Consider the following 22,348-nt stretch of genomic DNA (forward strand, 5'->3'; position numbering starts at 1 on the left):
AGAACTCCATATAAAAGATGAAAAGGATAGACGAATATGATTAGAATTCAAAAGGTTTGTTCAAAAGTTTCAAAGCAAAAATTAAACCTTAATGATAATTATGTCTTGAAACCTTTCCTCAGTAATATTGCTTGTAAATACTTCTTGTAAAATCAAGGTTCCTGCACTAAGTGAGACTAGTTTCTAACTTCTGATAATAACGTTTTTCAATGCAATAACTTTTTACTAATCTTCCCTATGTCGAATCGATGTGAAAATTATACACTGAGTTGCTAAAATGAGCTTAGATCAGGAGCCATAATCGGGGACGAAGACCGTAAGCAAGCGCCATTTCTAGTATTGGGGCTGTCCCTATGATAAGGGACAATTTTCCTATTTTTAGAACAAATTGCACCATCGTGTGCGGAAAGCGCGCGTACGTGCTTCGAGGATTTTTGCGGTTGTAGCGCGGGGGAAATGACATCCGAAATTCCCGACATGTTTTATGCTTTTGGCCCACAACTCAATACGTTTATGTCTGTTGGAATATTGCTTCAGTATTTTCGTCGTAAGCTGCTCCAATTCGACTGAAGTAAGGCAGTGTCGAATTTAGGTTTGTCCCGTTTTATATCACTCAGACCAAGTCGTGTTTCGCTGCTTCTTTTACAAGAGTTCCACATTACTCCACTCTAAATTTCACATATGCTGAAGATGAACAGCTTTTCCGTAACACAGCAAAAAACTAGTTGGAAATATTTGGATATTGCAGCGTTCTTGGACTTCGAAGTTTCCCTCCTCTTGCCACACGCTTGGGGGGGGGGGGGGGGGGGGGGGGTTCGCCAGAGTCTATCGCCACCGAAAAGTAGTAAAAAATTACAAGTTTGCATTTCGCCTGAATTGTAAGCAACACTTGACATTTCATCAAGGCCCAATAAGTTTACGTCTGTAGATACGGCTAGGCTTTGTTTGTGGAAAAATTCAATAAATTGTCTGTTGTCGATGAATAAGAGCGCCCGCCGATGCGTGTTTTGTACAGTCAGTAAACATGACAAATTGGACTTCCGCAATAAATCTCTAGTTTTTAAATATGTTCAAGGTTGATAAATGTTTCAGAACATATTAAACTGCTTAGCTGAAAATATGTGAATACAGCAGAAATAATCAGCAAAGTTACGATGACGCTTTCTTTAATCAACTCGAATAACGATTTCGATTTTGTTGGCTGAGTTATCAAAGCACCTTATCTATTTTATTTTCGCAGCTGTGTAAAATTTCACTACGTTGAAGAAACACACATGATAGTAACCTTTTGGCGTTGGTGAAAATTGTTGCAGAATCTCAGCACAAAAGATAGCGAAAGAAATCTTTGTCAAGATTTGTTGCCAATTAGCTACAATTGAAAACACCGACTCGGACTTTAAAGTGCACGCCCTGGAGTTACTTGTACGCGTCAGACTTTCCTTCCAAAAATTTTTGCGACCTTGCCAAACGAGCAGAAATAATAAGAAACTATCAAAAACAGGTTTTGGTTATGATTAAGCACCGTTTGAGAAATTCACAAATTTCCTCGATACCAGAGTAGAGAGATTTCTTACATAAACTTTATTCTGTAGACAACATCCACGCGAGAACCCACGACATGTGCGTGGATCCGCGCGGATTTATGTCGTCAGGGTGGTGCAATTTGTTCTAAAAATAGCCAAAGTGCCCCATATCATTAGGTGCGCGCAGATCCCGAGACTCACGGTCTCGGTCCCCGGTTATGGCTCCTGCTTAGATTGAAGATTGTTTATTTTTTACAGAAAACGAAATTCCAAGGAAGCGGGAGACTGCGCGTGCAGCAATTAACATACTATGTAAATTCAAAGCTTTCTAAAGTTTTCGATTCTATTTTATCTATTTTCCATTTCATTATTACATTTCATATGTGTAAACAGTAGTTTTGACATCCTTTGACCTGTGTACTTGTTTTATTTATCTATTTTTATCTGGGTCCATTTTTTTCTGTTGTTTGTTTTAAAATGTATCGACCATTACTTCAATTTATCATTTCAGCTACCCTGCGAGACTAGCGTCACATATTTATTCTAGCTGGAATGTTATTTGTTTGTTGTTTGCTTGAATACTGACACAAAAACTTTATTGACATGCAACAAACTGTTGTTTTCTTGAGAAAAAGAAAATACTCAAACTACACTTTGAAATCTATGTCAGTGAAACATCGTTACATCGAAAACATGACATTTCTCTCAAGGCTTGAGCCCACTTGTGCCCGGACACATGCAAGTACGTATCGAAGCCAAACAACGCTCGTAAATATTTTCAGCCACCTGAAAAATTAATTCTGTTTTCTCTGTTCTAAATGTTAATTTTCCATATTAAATGGTGTAGCAAGACACTAATTTGCCCTAGGTGATGATATTTTTTCATTCACCTCCATGTTCAACACTGTATTTATACCAGTTACACAGACGAAAAAGTAGTGGATGTTTATATAGATTTTGGTCAAGCTTCGAAGATTGATGACCAAAAATTGATCGTGTTTACCAAAGCGCAATTAGAATTGTCATGCCGATAAAGTCATGAGTTCTATCAGTCGTTATAAGTTAAGTTGCTGTTCGTTCTTGAATGCCTGACAATACTATTTTAAAACACATTTGATTTTGAGCAATTCCTTCTCTAAATGAATCGCCTTTAAAGTTCATTTACGGCGTCGTATAAGGAAAGCATTGTTCGCACTGCAAATTATCATTGTACTATTAAACTGGAATTGCTCTGGTAAATTGTCGTACCTGGTTCTCTGTCTGCAGCATAAATGGATCACTTCCTTAAATCTTCGTTCGCAAAGCCAAGCCGAGATAAGCTGAAATGCTACTTTAGAATCTTTGTTTTTCACAATGTTTATATCAAAATAAATTTGTAACAATTACTAGTACCAGCACCACGTTTTTATTCTGTTAAATTTGAATTCAAAATGTCAGGAAAAAGCACTTCAATTTTGCATTGCGGAGAATATTCGGCCGTTTCAAGTTGTCCTTTAAAATAATAAATTGCGATGTTCAACCTTTCACTTCAGTCTCGTACTCAAACTATTAATTTTCCCAATTGATTGTCATACATCTCTTTTGTTCTTAGTTTATGAATTTGGTAACATTGCCTTTGTAACATACTTGACAACGCAACGAGGTACGATGAGGTTATATTGTGATCACTCTTGGACTGAATCCGTTCATGGTAAACGACTAGAGAAACAAGAAAACGACTTATCTGAAGTAAGATATTTCCAGGCCAGGGTCCAAGAGCCAGTACACTGCAATCCAAAATGACTACATATTTCTTTGAAAGGGCATTTAACCTAGAAAGAAAGGAAACATCAACAAAATAGCTGGTTAATATTGATTGTATCACTTAACACTTACTGTTTTCACAATGTTCTTACGAAAGTTATAATAAGTAACACCAGCATGTTGTTTTATTCTGTTAACTTTGATTCCATTATGTCACTGGACAAGTCTCCAATCTTCAAGTAAAATTCTTCTTACTAGTTACAATATATCCTGATTCCAATATTTTCTCTCCAACTAAGATACTTATAACAAGGGTCAGGAAGGTATTTATATGGTCAGACTCTGATGACTCTTTGGACTGAAACCGTTCAATGGTAAACAGAGAAGAAAACGACTTACCTGAAAAAAGGTGTTTTCAATGGCTGTCAACTTGAACCAGGCTTCCAGAGCTTACACACTTTGATCCAGCATGGCTACACTTTCTATTGAAACGATGTTTGCATTCAACCTGGTGATAAAAAGAGCAAAAAACAACAAATTAAATTACTTTTCAACGATTTTCAGATCTCCAGTTGTGTTAATTTCGAATATCTGCCCCTAAATACACATTTACAGTGCTTTTCTAAGGCATTACTTTACTGAAATTGATGAACAAATCTCTCGCAATCGTGTTACTTTTAAGAATTCGTTCGGACATCAGAACAATTCCTCGTTGCCCAACCGGTATCTAAGAGTTTATGGGTTCGAATCCCGTCACGGACTGAGATGTTCAATTCTTTGTCCCACGCTCACCACAGGATCAAAATTTCATTCTTCACTACCCCCGATTAGATTTCTCTACGGGATACTTTAAATGACACAGTTATTAAAGTGGTCGACGACAAATTCAAGTAAAATAAGGAAAGGGTGAACTTATCTGAATTAAGATTTTCCCAATATGTCATAGTGCATCAGCGTTCAAGAATTACACGCTGCAATCCAAAATGGCCACACTTTCTCTTCAATATCCGAGTTCACCGTGCAAAAAGGGAGATTAAACGTAAAACGAACTATTTTTTTCATCAACAAATTCGAGACGTGTTTATAAATTTAATAACAGACAATTCTGCAGTGACTTCTTAAAGCAGGTATCAATACTGTATGGTAAAACACTAAATTTTTGTTGGCTGGCAAATCTCAAACAAACTTCCTGGTTCTGCCGAGGACATTAAAATGGTTAAACATTTTCTCTGCAAGATACTTTGAAATGTATTGACATGGAAGGAGATTTTATTAACTTTGGACTGAAACCGAAAAAAACGGAAAATTTGAGGTGCTGGACTTATTGCAGAGAAAAAGCGTTTCCAGCCATTAGCAAGCAGTGAACTACTGATTGAAACCACTGAGTCCAAGAGCTAACGAAGTTGCTTTTCTTGCACTGGCAAATTTTCAGTATTTCGTGTCATAAATTTTCCAGAAACCAAGTGAGGCAAGTTGGAGATAAATTTCTTACACCGGCAAAAAATATTTTATGAACGTTACTGCTGAGCTTTGGTGGTACATTTAGACAACATTTCTCAGTTAATGAATAGAAAACTGCGAAGATAATATCTGGTCTATCAGAACCAAGATTTTTGCAATACTTACTTTGTACCAAAGAACATTAGAGCCACGCACTGTCATACAAAATGGACTTGTTTTCTCTCAGCATATCTTTTTTAAAACCTGCATGAAAAAGAAAAGAGGAAGCTTTGATATACTGACTTTTAAAAATTGCGTTAGGCTTAGGAATTTGGTCAAAACAATGCAGAGCTAGCGGTTCACAGAGACATTTAAAGCAGCGTTTGAACGCACGAAGCAGTATAAAATTATTATTATTTTTTTTTTTGCTACATGAAGACAGTTCATTTGGTTATTTCTCTCAGGATGTACTCAACACGATAAAAGAAAATCAATTATTTTCATTCTTGGACTGATACTGTAAATGTTGTAAGACAGAACAGTTACGAAAATGACAACGAGCTTATCTGACTATAAAATCTTTCAGATGTCGTCTGCTTGCATCGAAGCGAAGGGTAAAAAACAAATGTCAATAAATGAAGTAAATCTCCTTTTATTCAATAGAACAGTCTTGTAGTTGTACAATGTTGCTATTTTCAGGCATATTACATTGTATTCGCTAGCCTGAAATCAAGAGACTAGAGAAATGCATTTTATAGTGGTGACTGGCTTTCTTTTCGCTTAGAAAATTTACTGAGTACAAACGTGTTAGGTCTGGGATTCTGGTGGTATATTGTATTTCGATCAATCTTGTTTTGAATTAAATCGTTTACCAGGAAAACGACGAACAAATGACAAAACTACGATGTACTTATCTGAAATCAGTTATTTCCTGAAGTCAACTACCAGGTTGCCTTAGAGCCCAAGAACTACAACCTGCAATCCAAAAAGGTTTCTGTTACATTTTAATTTAAATTACCATACACTAGAACAAAAAAATCATAAAATTGTAGCAAGGGTCAAACTGAACCATAACAATCAATTTATCGTGATAGCTATCATAGTCAGAATTTTTAAATCAGATTTTGCAACAAGGTCAGGTCATACTTGTAAAATAAAGATAAAGTAAAACCTAGAATATACCTGAAATTGGAATTGATCGCAACATGAAGAGACTGATAAGGAGAGAACGGAGCTTCAAAGCTGAACACGGCTGCTCATAATGGTTACATTTCCTTTGGGTTCCCCTCTGTTCGTCTAATGCCAGAAGGAGAAAGGAAACTGTCAAAAATATATCACCTTTGAGTTTGAGGTGTTATCAGTCGGTAAATCAGTTTGGTAGTTAGAAACCGGCCATATAACATAGGGCAATATCGCCTGCATTAACAAATTCCTTAATGTTCTCTTAGGATTATTTTCTCGCCAGAATTCAACGCAAGTTTGCTCAAAATTGGTTGCATTCGTCAAGTAATTTCTGATTTCACGAAAATGTGAACAATTATGAAAACATGAGGATAAACGAACAAAAGCCACAATGCAATTATAACTCAAATCTGCCTTTATGTCTGAAATTCTAGCCAAATATTTTGATATTACTTACCCGAAAATGTATCAGAAATCAATCGTGTGGCAAAGGACAAGGATGGCTGTATAACATCTCAACAAAGTCGCTCTCAAAGTAAAACCGACTAAATTAAGTCAGTCAGATCTTCATACCCTTAGCAACTCAGAGCATCGGGGCAATGGACAACAAGCCGGGTCTAAAACACAGGTCACATTCCACAGGTCAAGAGTAGAAATCCTTACTCTACTAATGAATAACTATGCCAAAAGTTTCCCTTCGACCTAAAACAACATTTTCGCAGAGTGCTAGGGCTAATTAGGGCTAGGAGACTGAATCTTGGTGCTGTTTATTTATCTGTAGCACAGTGACTCTGTACTCTGACCTATGGAATGTGACCTGTAGTTCAGACCGGCAGTGGACAACATTAAACAGTTACAAATACGACGAACAAGAGAGCTAGTATTTCTGAAATGTGGTATTCAGTAAGGAACTTTCAAACCTGCTATTCTGATGTGCTTGTCTAAACGAACTTGGTAGTTCTTTAATTCCGAAAGTTTCACACCCTCCCAGTATTCAACAATTTCTTCACTGTTTGGACGTACAAAATTGTTCAACGAACTGGTTATACTAAACCACTAAACTGCGGAAAAGGGCAAGCGTAGCGAAACGAGGTGAAAAGCGAACAAGGTCATGAAATGAAAAAACGAAAGCGTGTACTTATCTGCGAAGGGGAGCACATCGACGAAGATACTGGTTCACCTTCACAACACACGACGCTTTCTGACACTAAAATGAACGGGATGTCCTTTGAGACTTCGTTACATACACGATTAAAATTCATTCCACCCACTAGAAAAGTGTTTGCTGCATCAGAATATTTCATTGAGATTTCTGTGCGTCAAACAATAGAGCATACAATGATATCAATACAAATAAAATATCGAATAAAGCACGCACTCAGTGGCCAGTTGTTTTCTTCTAAAAAAGTACAAGTATTTCAAATGAAATTCGTTGAATAGTTTTCAAGAAGTTGACTCTTGAAGTCCTTTGTGATATCACTTAAAACCCCAAGGCAAGACTGAATATGTGTCTTCGGGAGCTTGAAATTCGTCGCCGCGTTTTAAATGCACAACGTGTCTTATTCTCAGTTGTGTTGGCATTTTACAGAGCCAAGCCCTGAAAACTAATTAAAGGTGTCAAGTGTTTACCATGATAGGCACGGAAGGCGTGCTCGGAGTATTCGGTGACAACACTGGGACTGTAAAATTGTGTAAAAGCAAAAAATATGAACATATCAAAAATAATTCTGATAAATGTATTTAACATCAATTCTATCTTGAATTCCAAACATGATTTGTTACCCACAATGCAAGGATTTGAGTTAGAGACAAAACTAGAAGCCCAGAACAATGCTTTTCTCAGACTTTCCCTTGATAAAAATAAAATTTCTCTAACCAAATAAACAACAGACATAGTAACGGTTTCTAGCCTGCCCTCAGGGGCAGCCCTCCTTTCCGCCCATTCATTATGACTGACAAGTTTTTAACAAATCCTTTTTCATAGGGAAAATGTCTTTTTCCTGGCCATTTCCCGACCTTTAGCAGGGTGTCTAAAAAAACTCGAATAGCGAATAGTGGTGAACAGTCACGAATAGTGGCGAATAGTCGTCAATAGTCACCGCTTTAGTTCAGCACTGATCTGGGTTCGTTGAAACTGATCACGTGAAAAAAAAAAAAAAATAAAATAAAATACGAATGTGAGGTAAGTGCTCTGTGACTAGTTTATCAACTGAAAAGACACAAACGAGCTGCTCTGATAACCGGTTATAAAAACAACAACATCTAAGCTACATCTTGCGTTAATTAATTATCCAAACAAGCATGAGAATTTCAGTGAATTTATTACCTTTTCTTCCCAGGACTTAGGCTAGGCCGACAGTAAGAAAACAGAAAACACAAGGATAACCTAATAAAGACGTATTTACGCTTTTGCAGCGGTGAAAACAGAAGAAATTACGTTTAGAAACACCTTTTGTACTGATAAGCATCCATGCTTTTTAGTGGGAAAATTGGGTACCAAATTCCCTCAATTTGGCCACTATTTGGCACTATTTGTCCACTATTCATCACTATTCGCCACTATTCGAGACTGTTCGCCACTATTCGCTCTACTCGAGACTATTCGTACTATTCGCACTATCCGCTATTCGAACAGCCAGGACTGCGTGTGCCACTCAGTGCGGTCTCATCTCAAATATAACCATTGTCGACCTTGTCGAATTTTATGGCCATTTATGCTCGCTGTTTTACTGGAAATAATTTACAACAACTCACAAGGACACTGAGAAGTTAAAATCATTTCTATAGCAGCAGAAGGAACGTAAGTAACGGTGAGTCGTTGTTTCCTGTTTTAAACCGTTGACTTCTAAAGAATAACCTTGTGATTTGCATTAAATTGAACTCGCTTACATGCCGTAACATTTTATTTCACTTACGGGGAACATTTTAATTCCCAGAGCTACAACTCTTCAGGTAAAAAAAAACAATAACCAAGGTTTCCTACAATGTAGATATTTTGACCAAATGATATATAACAGAGGCCATTTATACTAGTCAAAGTTGGCCTTTATTTGTTGCTTGCCAAGAGACTAAAATAGCGGCTGTGCAAATACCCTTCGTTAAAAAGCTTCAAACAAAACTTCAAGAAACTTATTACCCGATTTTAAAGTATACGAATGAAATAATATTTGTGCCAAGTTTTGTTTTCATAGGATTGTTTTTACGCCCCCGCTGTTTTCGTAAAGAAGCGTGAAATTCTGAACATTTTAAGCCGCGAAAACCGCCATTATATGCAAATTTCGAACTTTCTTAAATTTTGGCCGTAAAATAAATCGTTGGAACTTTAAACTATTTTTCCTTGAATAAGTTCACCCAAAGGTATGTTTTGGCAAAATAAAAGAAAAATCGATTTGTCGTGACTGTCCTCCGATTCTCGACACTCTCAGAAAATCACTCTTAAAATCCAGAATTACAACACGTCATTTAGCGATACTTCACAATTTCAAATAAAAGTTACACATTCATGCAAGTTGGCCTGTGACAAATATATAAGAAAACCCACGTTACTGTGGCCACCTACAGGGACGTGCTAATATGAACTTTTCTTTAAATAAAATCGACAACTTTGTATCATTTTCAATAGGAGCGTATTAAAAGGAACGTTTCTTCAAATTTAAAAACTCGACCAACACACTGAAATAATGGTTACAGCAGACTAACCGTAGCAGTGTGTCATGAAGTTGGCTCAAACAGGTTACAGTATCTGACTAGCTTTCCTGCTGACCGCTTACAACACGGTCTAGGAAGGAAGAGCCCACCCACGTGGCAGCAACATAGATTTAAACGGGAACGAAGAACTTTTGAAGTTTGATGTTTAAAAAACTGTTTTTGACGAGTTTACGTCTTTCGTTTTGTAAAGAACTCAGTCGTACCAACTTCATATGACATTTTGTGCTGCCCGAAAGTAACGAGCCCTAAAGGCCGCTAATTCCGAAAGTAACGAGGGTCGTTACTTTCGAAAGTTTACGGTATATCTGCTGAGACGCAACTCAATTTAATTATATCAGTCATGAAAGTTAATACGGCCAAATTTTCATGGCCATTGGTGACCGGATTCCACTGTAATTCCCTTAATTTTTTGTCATTTCTTATTATATTTGATGTCTTCAAATTGTTTCCTTGTAAATAGTGAGGGTTTAATACCGGTCAAAACAACAGAAACAGCTCTTAAATGAAGGTAAATGAAGGTCAATGACGGTCAATGAAGGTCTATGAAGGTGGATGCAGGTGTATGAAGGTGAATGAAGGTGTATGAAGGTGTACGAAGGTCTATGAAGGTGAATGAAGGTGAATGAAGTTGTATGAAGGTGAATGAAGGTGGATGACGGTGAATGATGGTGTATCAAGGTGTACGAAGTTCTATGAAGGTGTATGAAGGTGATGAAGGTGTATGAAGGTGTATGAAGGTGTATGAGGGTGTATGAAGGTGTATTAAGGGGGTGGATGAAGGTGTACGAAGGTGTACGAAGGTGTATGAAGGTGAATTAAGGTGTATAAAGGTGGATGAAGGTGAATTAAGGTGCATGTAAGGTGTATGAAGGTGAATTTAAGTGTATGAAGGTCGATGAAGCTGTACGAAGGTGCATGAAGGTTTATGAACGAGTATATCAGTGAATGAAGGTGTATGGACGAACATGAAAGGTGGTGAAAGTATATGATGTAAGCAAGTATGTCAGCATATATAGTTTTGGTCAGCGGTTTATTATCAAAAGGCTCGGAGCCTTCTCGGAGCCATTCCTGCAATTAACGTCATGTCCGTCTACCATCTTGTTTTCCCAGCATTCTTTGCGACCCAGTCTCCAACCGTGCTCCAACGCTCCAACCCGTACCCAGTTCCAAGGAAAAGCAAGATGGCGGTTCATTTAGGGGGGAATTTTGGATACGTATTTTCTGTGGAGGAAGCCAACAAACTGATAGAGGATTTAGAAATACAATCAACAGCAAAGTTTGCATGCTGTAAGGCAACAAAAGACTTTGGATCTGTCGGTGAGTGGGATTCATAATAAATTTGCCAGGCTGTTTTTAATATCAGCATGCAGCAGGCTGCACGGTATAAAAATCTTATTCAGTCGCCACTTGCTTCTCACCTAGATTACACCAAAGGACCGCACAGAATATTTTGGGAAGACTCCCAGTTTGTAGACGGAGCTAAAATAAGTTTTAATGGAGTTCCATTCATAATTTTGGGCTCAAAAGTTTATGACTGCCAGCATGGCGTGGACAGGAACACGGCTCTTAAACGTAAGAGGAGAGAGGAAGCAGAGGTAAATAAAATCTCCAATTGCATGATGAAATAAAAACACCAACATACTCTCATTTTGACCTTCTTTACAGCCTTTTGAAGATGTCAACAATAGAAAGCTTCTGTATGCATTGCTTGCCTATAATGCTACGTAGTAATAGAACAGTGATAGCAACTGTAAATTAGTTTAAGGTGGCCGAACACAGTTTTCGTGCGTGCTTTTGCTGATGCAATTCAGCACGCGCACAAGGATTGCAAGAAACAAACATGCCATCAATAGAGCGATCATTTTATTTACTCAACACCCACAGTATCTGTGCTATTTTTCTCTATATTTGGATGCAGTGTATTGATGGCTTTAGTCTTTTATTGCAAAGATATATTAGAAAAGGTAACAATGCAAAGAACCCAGCAATTCTCAGCTTTTTCTTTGTCACCGAAAGAACCCAGTTAAATGCAGCGCATGCGCAGTTGCTTGAAAAATTGAGACCGATTGCTTTTGCAGGAACTTGCCGATTTCTAATGATCCAGTCATTAAAATTTCAAGAAATTTGGCAAAAAAATAATTCAGAAACCATGTGAATGATCTATCACAAAAAATCTGAATTTTGACATAGGGAATTTTAAATAATTCAGAACATGCAGTGAAAACGATTTAAGGCGAATTATGAAAATCGTTTATGTCAAAATTTTATCAGAACAGTGTTGTCAGAAGGGATTGAAAGTCAGTTCGTAGTGGGCAAATGATGAAAAATATCTAACAACTGGATTTTTTTTAAATAAACAGAAACCAGTTCTTAAGCCTTGTTTTTAACCAGCCCCATTGCCATGGCAACAGCACACACCCTAGCCAAAATGCAAGAATAAACCCTTCTGAGGTTAACCTTGACTCTTGCAAAAAACGGGCACCAAAGCATAAATAGTTTAAAAGTAATGGTGAATTAGGCATAGGCACTTCAAAACTGTGTTCGGCCACCTTAAATTTGCTAGCACCCTTTTGGCATGATTTGGCAAAAATATTTTTATGAAGTGGGGATTTTAATCTAATTCGTACACAAGTTTGCCTTTTGGGAAGAATAAGTGGACCACATTTTTCTAGACGTCACTAGAATGCTGGGAACCACTGGACGTCTTCTAAAGATTATTAGGGGTTTTGAGGTCTTGACAAAAATCTGTTACTCAATAGGTTCCTCATTCAAATCCTCAAAGATCTTGCAGATTCTTGTAGACCTTTCAGGTCCCTGCCAAGTTCCTGCAAAGATTGTTGAAGGTCTTATAGCACCCTTAAAGTCCTCAATTGCTTGTTTTAATCATTGGAAAATGTTTTCCTTCACAGACTGAGGTCAACGTTGTTAAGAAACGTAGAAACACCCAAAGCAAACAGAAACTAAATTGTCCTGCAAAGATAAAGCTGAGAGATATTTTAGCATTTCCACGATTTAAGGTGATGTTCTACCACCCTTTTCCTTTGTGATGGAAAATAAACATCTATAAACTATATTAAATAATATAACTTCAACATCATTTCCACATCCTGTTTTATTAAACCTGTACAGCTTTCCAGCTTCTTGACTGCTCTTGGTGTCACTTGCATGCTTTATGATAACTCAAAGCATGGTAAAGGCATATTTATTTGTTTTGTGATCAAAGATGTACTTACATTTTCATTTTGTAGATAAACTGGCTTCAAACAAGTTTCATTCTTCAGTTGAATGGTGTTATGAATTGTATGCAAGTGCTGTGCTTTACTGATGAGCCGACAGTGCTGTCTTTCTTCTTTTTTCTGAATTGCGGCAATAAAAACACATACCATGTGCATATCTTCTTGTTAATTTTGGTTGGAGCTGTAATGACACATAAAATGTATCTTGGTTTGTAAAATACAAGATCTGTAGCAATCTGACACTACGTGTACCTGCACAAAAATGGTGGAATAAGGTGTGAGCGTTAAAGAGCTCTGTGCTTTGTAATCTCAGCCATGCTGTTAAACCAATGCGAATGCTTGTTACGGTATTGTCTCTTTATTATAAATTTTAATGGATCCACCCTGTCAATTTTGATTCAGTTGAAGTTTTATTGTCCATTTGCTGGTCATATAAGGGCCGGTTCTCATAAACACACGAGCGTAAGTAATTTATGCTGACACAATATGATGCAGATAACTGCAGCGTTTGATTAGGACAATTTCCTAACCAAAGGCACTACTTAACAGTACCTTACTGCATTTGGGTATGTTGTTTATGTGCTGGCAAAAACCACCCTTTATGGAACTTTGCTCTACTGAAATGCAAAGGCATCGTTTTTGCTTCCAATAATGAAAGGGCAACCAGGCAGACAAAGGAAAATAATAATAGAACTGGTGTAAGAAATGTCTTTAAATCCACTTAGACAATTTTTAACCGCAACACATAACATGTTGTTGTTATCAATAGATTACACATGGTAGCAAAAGCAATAAGAACATAGCATCAAAGATGTTGAGGGAAGCACTGAAAGAAGGAAATGCTAATCCAGAAAGAAGAATATACTTTCAATTTCCTTCTCCTTCAGATCACCAGAATCATTTGATTGGCCAGGTATGAACACGCAAACAAACAAAAAATAAGCAAACAACCACGAAAACAAACGGGAAAACAAAAAGAAACAAACAAAAACAAACAAACAAGACACTAGTTGAAACTGAATCGCCAAACAGTTTCTTCATGCCTTAGTTCAAACTCTCACTTCTTCATGCAAAATCCCACACATTCCTTTCAATTTGAGACAGTTCTTATACTTCTAAGACTTTGTTATCAATATTATTGTTAAGCATGCTTATAATTATATACAAGTTAAAATATTTGAGGAAAAAGGGAAGATATTTGTAGACCACAAACTAGTGATATTTGTAGACTGCAAAATGGTATGTGGCTTATGTGATTATTTTTTGGAAAAAAACAGGTTCCCAGAATGGGTCAAGAACTTAAATGAAAATTTCAAGAGAGATTAAGGAGGGATGTGAAATCTGCTGCTTAACACATTGCCTAGTAACACAGGCTAATTTGAAGCTATTTTGCAGACTGTTGTATTATAATTCAACTGTTAACCAGGGTATCTACTCTGAAATAATTATATATCAAAAGTTAGCCTGGGCTTGAGATTTCTTATTTTGCTTTTTCAAGGAATATCATCTGTATTAACCATCAATACCACATTTCTTGATGGATGAATCTCCTTGTTCCTTAATCAGGTTTCGATGAAAGTTCAAGGCTACTAGCAAGCAAGCATCAAAACACAGTTTTTAATAACTGTTGTGGTGTTCTTTGATAGGAAGACGGGATGTGTCAGCGAGTCGATAAGAGGATTATCAACAGGATACATGAGTTGGTAGCAGAAGGGTTGACCAACACAAACCAAGTCAAACATCAGCTGGAATTCTTTGTTAAAAACGTGCTATTCAAGGACAAGGAATTACCTCAACCCACCAACAGGCGATTTTATCCAACTGCTAATGACATCCGCTCACACATACTTCGAGGCAAACTAAAGAATCGTGACTCAAGTCAAGAGACCAGCATACCAGTAGATCAACCGTCATCTGCCAGTGAAACTCTCAATACTTCGTTAGACGAGTTACCCATCGAGGTCATCGCAGATGACATGAATGTCCTTCCTGATGACACAAATACCATTCCTAATGAAACAAATACCATTCCTGATGACACAAATACCATTCCTGATGACACAAATACCATTCCTAGTGAAACAAATACCATTCTTGATGACACAAATACCATTCTGGATGACACAAATACCATTCCTGATGACACAAATACCATTCCTGATGACACAAATACCATTCCTGATGACACAAATACCATTCCTGATGACACAAATACCATTCCCAATGACATTAATGTAGCCCTTTCCAGTGCGGATGCAGGAGAAAAATGCCGGGATTTGTTAGAACAATTAAGGCAGCTGACCTTTGCCACACAGGACGAAGAAGTGTTAGCAAATCTGAATAACAGGCTTCAACAACTTCTTAGAGACATGCAATTAGTTTGCTGTGTTAGACAATTTGGTGATCATGATTATGTAGTTCATGAGAACAACAGCTCGCTACAACGAGAAACTTAAATGACAAGTAAACAACAACTGATTTATAGAAAACAATTTTACTGCTGGTAAAAAATGCTTTCATTTTGTACTTCAAAAGAGAGCAATGATAAGCTATTAAATTCCTATCAGCATTATTGTGTGGTGCGAGTGCAGTTTCTGTAAACTTTCGAAGATTTCTGAAGATAACCGAAGAAGATTGCTGAAGACTTGCAAGGAAGATCCAAAGATGTTTTGATCATACCACAGGTGGCCCAGACGTTGAATACGATTAATATGTGACGTTATGCTGTTGGTGATTGCATTACAATTTTAGCCGTTTATAAGACAACAGGCTGAGACAATGTATGAGAATGCTTCGAAAATTACTCTTAATGCTACATGTAGAAAATAATTTGAATAAACTGGCTTACCTTATGTTTGCATTGCATTATTCTGATGTCTCTGGGTTTCTGGAGGTGGTTTAGAGCCATTTTGGTGAGTTTTACTTTCTGGCGGTTTGCTTCCCCCAACGCAAACCGCCAGAAAGTAAGACTCGCCTAAATGGCTCTAAACCACCTCCAGGAACTCAGAGACATCAAAATAACGCAATGCAAACATAAGGTAAACCATTTTATTCAAATCATTTTCAACAAGTAGCATTAAGAGTAATTTTCAAAGCATTCTCATACATTTTCTTATAAACGGCTAAAATTGTAATGTAATCGCCAACTGCATAATACCATGTATTAATCGTATTCAATGTCTGGGTCGCCTGCAATCATACACCAACAATTTACTGTAGAAATGATTTCAAATATGATATCACGCATGTGGCTAAAAACAATATTGTCACAAGCAGGACAGCGTTTTTATTGGTTTGGTACAACTTTGGTCTATCACTAAATTTATATAATTTAATAGCTGTTATTGATCTATTAATAGTGAGTATTAAAAGTTGTCAAAAGAGCTAATGTCTGTGTTCAAACACAGACATTTGTCCACTTGATGTTCCATAGTCACCATACCAAACCACAATAATGCTGTTGCTAGCCAACAATTATTTCTGTAGCAACATCCAGTGCTTTGTTTAAAGAAAAACATCAAAACAGTACAGTACTACAGAGGCTCTCAGGAATATAAAATCTTTCATTTTATTGAAAATATACATCGCTCTCTTGTCAAATCTCATAAAAATATGTAACTACTCAACAGTTTGTATTAAACAAACAATTAGGGGTCACACTCCATCAGTACAATTTGCCAAAATACACCTTTTCTGTGTTGTGCTACTCCAATAAATGGGATTGATGCCTGTGGAAAGATTACTGAACATCATAGCCATGCAATGTGTACAAATGGTGAATGCTGACAGGTGCATTAACATTGCCCTACACAATCTCTGCTTGTTAGAAGAAGCAGAGCTAAATTATCACTTAATGCAGAGGGAAAAATTAGTTTCCTAGATTACTGAAGTTAGTATAATATTACTGTAACAGTCCTTCTTGTGAAAGGTTAACCTGTGAAGCAAAAAGTACATGAATGATGATGATAAAGACTACATGTAATGCAAAACACTTTGATGGAGTGTGACTGTATTAAAATTCCATCTGTCACATCATTATACTACATAAGTTTATTCTTCGTTATAAAAAAACATCTATCTAAAACTTCCTTAGTGACTGTTGTTCAAGACCCTAGCCACTTTAAAATACATTAAAAATACTCTGGTTCATATATGTATATTTTATATGTAAAAACCTTTTCCTTGTAAACCCAACAGCTGACTGGCAAATTCATGATGACATGATCAAAATTCCAAACACGAATCAAGATGTTGATTAATCTTGGACTTTAGAATTAATGCTTGACATACAGGGCACTGCACTGATTCACTTGAATTAGAATCCCAACTTGACATGGTAACTTCCTGAACAGGTGAACTTGGAGAGTCTTGTAACAACTCAATTGGTTTTCTCTGAGATCCCAACTTAGGACTTGTTAAGAAATCATTTTTACTGTTGCAGCCTTTGCTTTTGTCCCTTGCTCTCTGGAAAGCATCCACAATTGTGAGAGTCGGAGAGGTATTTGTTTTGGGTTTAGTTGGTGATGGTGTTTTTATAACAATGGCTGGTTTCTTAGTTCCATTTGACTTTTGCTTTGAAAATATCTGCAAGTCCTTTTGTTTAGACAAAGGTTCATTATCAGTGTTACGCATTCCAGTGCTTGAATTTAATGTTCTACCAGGACCAGAGAATGGTATTACATCAGCAGCCCTCTTTGATGAACCTGGCTGGCTTATCTTTGGTTTACTTGCTTCACCATTAATTAATGGAACCTCATCACGGTCATCACTCAAGGGCTTCTTTTTCTTTTTTCCTGTTTCAAAATCACTGTCAGAATTGCTATAACCAGCATCACTATCTCTTATTTTTCGTTTAAAAAATCTTGGCAATGTTCCAGAATCACTTCCACCCAGTGCATGACTCTTGCCCTTCACAGCTCCTGCTTCTGCATCACTTTTTCCTTGTTTTGATTTCGAGTTCTTTTTGGCACCATAGTTTTCGGGTTCTTTGATTTTTGTGTATTTCCCACCACATGTTCGTTCATGGTCTGCCCACCATGTGTCTCTTGGAGAGGGGGCTCGGTTCATAGCTCTCCTGACCATCCCATAATAAGGTGGCCTCTTACGGCAAGGGCCATCACACTGCCACCAGTGTTGGCGGTATACATTTACCTGGAAGAAAATACAACAGCTTAACTTTAATATGAGGAATTTCAGGTTAGGAGCTCTGAATAGACGGATTTGGCTAACATGGTTTACATCCTTGTTGCCAACCAATTCAGACCATGTAACGATTCATTTGGGAGATAAAAATTGTTCAATTTGTCACTCACAACTGAACGGTTTCATGCAAAAAGGGCATATGTGACATTTTGGGCTGATTTTTTTTTTTTGCAGGATCGAGCTCATTTTTGGCAGACTGACTTGTTTTGACATGAAAAGCATTGTTGTGTAATTGTTTTTGTTGATTTGCGCTTCGTTTTCGAGAAATAACATATGCAAAATGCTCAGTTTTCCAAGGGTATCTTTTGGATATCTTTTGTTGAGTGAAAAACAAGAGAAACCTTTGTTTTGCTAAACGATGAAGTCACTGAAGCGTGGTATTTGCCGCTAGTTTTATTATTCATATAATTATGCAGTTCTCCTACTGTTGCTTCGTTAGCGCAAGCGAATAAGGCACTGAACTGGCCGGATGCGAGCTTGTTTTGTCGTGACACTGGTTCGATATGAGGTCAGTTAATTTTTTTTTTCCAGTCTATTTCTCTACTTCTTTCAAAAATCAAAACATCTATTTAAAAAAAACCGTGCTGTCGAAGCTGCTAAAAGTAACCATTTAAGTTTGCGCCACGTCAAAATCCACCTTGGAAGGATTCGCTCCAAAAAATGCCGCACGGAAAAGTAAGTTTTTTTGCACATGTTATTTCTCGAAAACAAAGTGCAAATCAACAAAAACAATTACGCAATGATGCTTTTCATGTCAAAACAAGTCAGTCTGCCAAAAACTAGCTCGATCCTGCAAAAAATAAAAATTGGCCCAAAATGTCAAATACACCCTTCTTGCATGAAACCCTTCAACTGATTGCATAGGAGTATTGTACAAACAGAACAATTGTAACATTCCAAATTAATCATCACATGATCTTAATTGGGTGGCAACGAGGATGTAAACATGTTAGCTGAATCTGTCTATTCATGTCCTGGCTGGGATCATTACATTGTGTTCATGGCCAAAACAATTCTCCCTCACTGGGCCAATCTCTACTCAAAAGAACTGACATACTGAAAATTATAAGACAGAGGGCAAAACTGACAAGAATTCTGGGTTGTAGCCAGTATTGAACTAGTATCCCACTACAGAGAGTAGCAAACTCCATAAGCAGTTTCATAGTGTAAGAGGAAAAAATTCCTGTCCCTTGGCAAGTATGGTTGCACTGATTTCTCTCAGTAACAACTGGTCAGAATCAATACATGCTGATCTGGGAAGTCACCTACATGTATGTTGAAAGATCTCTTCTACATACCAATTTTAAGACAATCTGGTAACCTCATGGTCTGAAAAACTACTAGGAATTGTTCAATTTGAGGTGCTTATAGAGTAGAAGAAAGTTTTTAAATTAAACTTGACTTCTTTGCTAAATTGTTGTGACTCACCTCATCATGAAAGTTGTGATAAACCTGCATAAATAAATAAAATGTATCAAAATCAATAATTATTAGGATATTGACCAAAATGCAGAAGATACCTGGCTAGTAAATGATTGTAAGAACTACAAAATATATTTTGTAATCATGTGTAATATAAGTCTTATGGTCCACAAACTACAGGCTGACCATGGATACCTAAGTATGAGAGTTCATGGAGCACTTACAGTGATCTTTGCTCCGCTTTCTGCATTGATTCTTTGCATGTGTTTTAGGAATTCTGGCCCGTGAGCATCATGATCCTTTAAGATAAAGAAGTAAAACTTGCATTTATGTCAGTTCTAAAGCAGCCTGTTGACCATCCACAGGACTTACAGGGACACTATCATCATGGTGATTGTGCTACATACATGTTTGTTCAAAGCAGTTGTGACTGAGTAGTCCTTTGCTCAAGACAAGTAACATTAAACCAGTTGAGTGTCATTTCCTTGCACTGTAATTTAAGCATCTGGCTTTTCTAGCCAGTAAGATTTGACAAACACTTAATAAACCTTCTTGTCAGTCAGATCAAGTCATGTTTTAGCAGTAAGTAACAAAAGAATGTCCTCAGGGGCAGATCTCTAGAGGGCTCTCAAGAGAGTCTTTTCCTAGTGTGCAAGAACTCAAGTTTCTAAAACAGACGATTGAGTGGTGAGCAGCAAAGCCACAAACTGCATGTTTGGAATTTCGATCATGTCATCATGAATTTGCCTCTTCCCATTACCTCCTCGTTTCTTTCTCAAATTTGCATAATATCAACCAAATTCCATGCCCAAAGGATTTCAGGAACAAAAACCGACTACTCATAGTCTATCAAGAAACAAATAAGCCATTTACCTTGTTGTTCTGTGTTACAAACAATAAAGCATGTATCATCTCGTGCTGAGAAGAGACAAATTATTGACATTAGTACTACATAATTTACAAACTTAAGGAAACCTCCATAGTACTATTACAGGTAAGAAACTTCTGATCTGTTTAATGATAAAAGCATTTTCAGGGTAAGTCTGCAGAACACCCTTAAATTCAAAAATATTATTGTACCTTGAATTCTTCCCCTTCTCTGATATGACAATCTTATTTATTTGAATTTTGTGGCTGTCAAGTTATACATGCTCTGGTCAGGATCAGCCATGAGGGGAAGTGGTATACCCAATTATATACCTGAAAAGAAAAACCCGTTATACCTAAAATTTCCCCTCAAATTCATGTGAATGACCAAAATTTGGAAAAACAAGGTATACTTTATACCCATAAAAGGTCCAATTTTGGCGTCAAAATACCATATACTTGATATAAAATCTCCCTGTATACTGTTAGTGTATACCCAAAACCCCTGGCCGACCCTGACTGATGGATTACACTAACGAAGCAACACTTCTGATGATTTCAAATGATGACAGCACAACCTACATATAAATGCATCACCACAACATAGTATTTTGATACCACAAGCCCAGAACTAGTCCTGAACAAATGGGAAAAAGACAGACATCATGAAAATTACCAGTAACGTTTGTACAAGATCTTTTCTTGGACGCAACTTGAGTAATGGTGCACTGAGTCTTATAGAACAGAGTCCTCCACGGCCCTCATAACAACACAGTCCAGCACATCTAATGGATCAAGAACATGTAATAACACTTTTAGACTTCCCTGAGCATAATATATCATGAATGAAACCAAGATTAAATCATTGCTACCATATACATGATATACTCAATATACTGCAGCTTCATTTACAGTATGTACAGGACCAAATATTCACAGATTTCCTTCTTAATATCAAATAGGCAACTGGATAATATAGGGAAGAGTGGGGGCAGGGTGGGGGGGGGGGGGGGGGAATCCAGATGTTGATGGACAAAGTTGAGATAAATGAACACAGCTTCAAAATTATATTTATCAAATAGTCACATGCCTGCCACCTGTTATTTTTTCTAAAGAAAACCCAAAATTATAGTGACTTTAAGCAAAGATTCTAGAAAGGGTGGGACCTGGGGTACTTACCATTTACATGGGAAAACCAGAAATTCCAGTTGGAAAATCAAATGGTTCGTGCAATTCCGTTTGGGAAGCTTCTGAAAATATGGGCTGTGATTTGAGGTGATGCTATTTTTCTGCTCTTTTAAGGCTCTCTAGCTGATGTGGATATACTTAATAGTGATTCCCTCTCCCGCAACGTCACATTCAACTGGTTAATATTTTCGCCTGAAATTTCCAACCGGATGGTTTCTGTAAATGGTAAGCACCCCTGAACTCCTTATGGATATTTAGGAGATTGGGAAGGCCAAGAGGGTGAGGTAAGAACAACAAAAAGTAAATTAGACAAGGAAAAAGGGTTTAAGATATGCCTAACTGCAGTTAAGATTATGCATGCAAGTGACGTACATGAATCTCTTAAATTTGTATTTGCCGCCAAAATTTTGCAGCTTCGCTAGCAAACCTTACATTAATTAACAAAACACAATAGAATAAGCTAGCCTCACTTACAATGTCATTCGTGGGCTCCACTTCACTTCAACGGAGCCTAAAAGTCCTTTAAAGTAGACGTCGTTAAATTGAAGAAATAACTGCCGTATATCGGGAATAGGATCAATAAGTTCCCACGATTCATCCACAACTGAAACAGGGGCTACGTTCTTACTAGAAGTAAAAGGAATTGCGGCTTTAAAATAGTTTGATTCCCCGTTTTTCTGTTCTTGATCGAGTTCCTCTTGCAAGCTGAGTGCGTAGGCCAAATCGACATCTTCAGATATCTCAAGCATTGTTAAAAACAGGTAGTTTTCTCTTTTTTGTTTGAGATCAAAATCAAAGATGGCGCCCGGTAAATTATGTTTATTTGGACTACTCGAT

General features: G+C 37.2%; 2 protein-coding genes and 1 long non-coding RNA gene across 4 annotated transcripts in view; 1 reads left to right on the plus strand and 2 right to left on the minus strand.

The window, feature by feature from the left end:
• Nucleotides 1-3,783, minus strand: part of LOC149109960 (uncharacterized) — an 8,210-nt gene extending 4,427 nt beyond the window's left edge. Inside the window, exon 1 of the long non-coding RNA XR_016208049.1 lies at nucleotides 3,662-3,783. This is a non-coding gene — a long non-coding RNA (uncharacterized LOC149109960). The remainder of the gene's footprint in view (nucleotides 1-3,661) is intronic.
• A 6,880-nt stretch (nucleotides 3,784-10,663) lies between these two features.
• On the plus strand, nucleotides 10,664-16,220 carry LOC110043995 (uncharacterized). Of its 2 annotated transcripts, XM_020749505.2 has the most exons (5): nucleotides 10,664-10,913; nucleotides 11,019-11,191; nucleotides 12,506-12,613; nucleotides 13,602-13,745; nucleotides 14,479-16,220. In XM_020749505.2, exons 1-5 carry the CDS (start codon nucleotides 10,679-10,681, stop codon nucleotides 15,286-15,288), a joined length of 1,470 nt encoding a protein of 489 aa, XP_020605164.2. In that variant the 5' UTR covers nucleotides 10,664-10,678; the 3' UTR covers nucleotides 15,289-16,220. The 2 variants fall into 2 exon arrangements, with proteins under 2 accessions (XP_020605164.2, XP_020605165.2); XM_020749506.2 differs by lacking the exon at nucleotides 13,602-13,745 and having other exon boundaries at nucleotides 10,723-10,913.
• Nucleotides 16,221-16,380: 160 nt separating this feature from the next.
• LOC110043994 (DNA-dependent metalloprotease SPRTN-like) lies at nucleotides 16,381-22,344 on the minus strand. Its single transcript, XM_020749504.2, has 6 exons — nucleotides 21,986-22,344; nucleotides 21,000-21,108; nucleotides 20,330-20,374; nucleotides 19,681-19,755; nucleotides 19,463-19,486; nucleotides 16,381-17,983 (listed from the first exon to the last, which is right to left on the minus strand). Exons 1-6 carry the CDS (start codon nucleotides 22,258-22,260, stop codon nucleotides 17,057-17,059), a joined length of 1,455 nt encoding a protein of 484 aa, XP_020605163.2. The 5' UTR covers nucleotides 22,261-22,344; the 3' UTR covers nucleotides 16,381-17,056.
• Nucleotides 22,345-22,348: the final 4 nt, after the last annotated feature.

The sequence above is a fragment of the Orbicella faveolata genome, unplaced genomic scaffold (genome assembly GCF_042242905.1).
Source record: "Orbicella faveolata isolate gen_17 unplaced genomic scaffold, um_ofav_v1 contig_24, whole genome shotgun sequence".
Classification (NCBI taxonomy): Eukaryota; Metazoa; Cnidaria; class Anthozoa; order Scleractinia; family Merulinidae; genus Orbicella; species Orbicella faveolata.

What these genes read in the sequence shown, in the direction of transcription:
- LOC110043995 (XM_020749505.2), top strand. Translation starts at nt 10,679, where the DNA reads ATGTCCGTCTACCATCTTGTTTTCCCAGCATTCTTTGCGACCCAGTCT. An exon ending in AAAAGACTTTGGATCTGTCG is followed by an intron (nt 10,914 to 11,018) that starts GTGAGTGGGATT and finishes CTTCTCACCTAG; the next exon opens with ATTACACCAAAGGACCGCAC. An exon ending in AGAATCATTTGATTGGCCAG is followed by an intron (nt 13,746 to 14,478) that starts GTATGAACACGC and finishes GTTCTTTGATAG; the next exon opens with GAAGACGGGATGTGTCAGCG.
- LOC110043994 (XM_020749504.2), bottom strand. Translation starts at nt 22,260, where the DNA reads ATGCTTGAGATATCTGAAGATGTCGATTTGGCCTACGCACTCAGCTTG. An exon ending in ATCTTGTACAAACGTTACTG is followed by an intron (nt 20,375 to 20,999) that starts GTAATTTTCATG and finishes GTCTCTTCTCAG; the next exon opens with CACGAGATGATACATGCTTT. An exon ending in TTGTAACACAGAACAACAAG is followed by an intron (nt 19,756 to 20,329) that starts GTAAATGGCTTA and finishes TTTATCTTAAAG; the next exon opens with GATCATGATGCTCACGGGCC.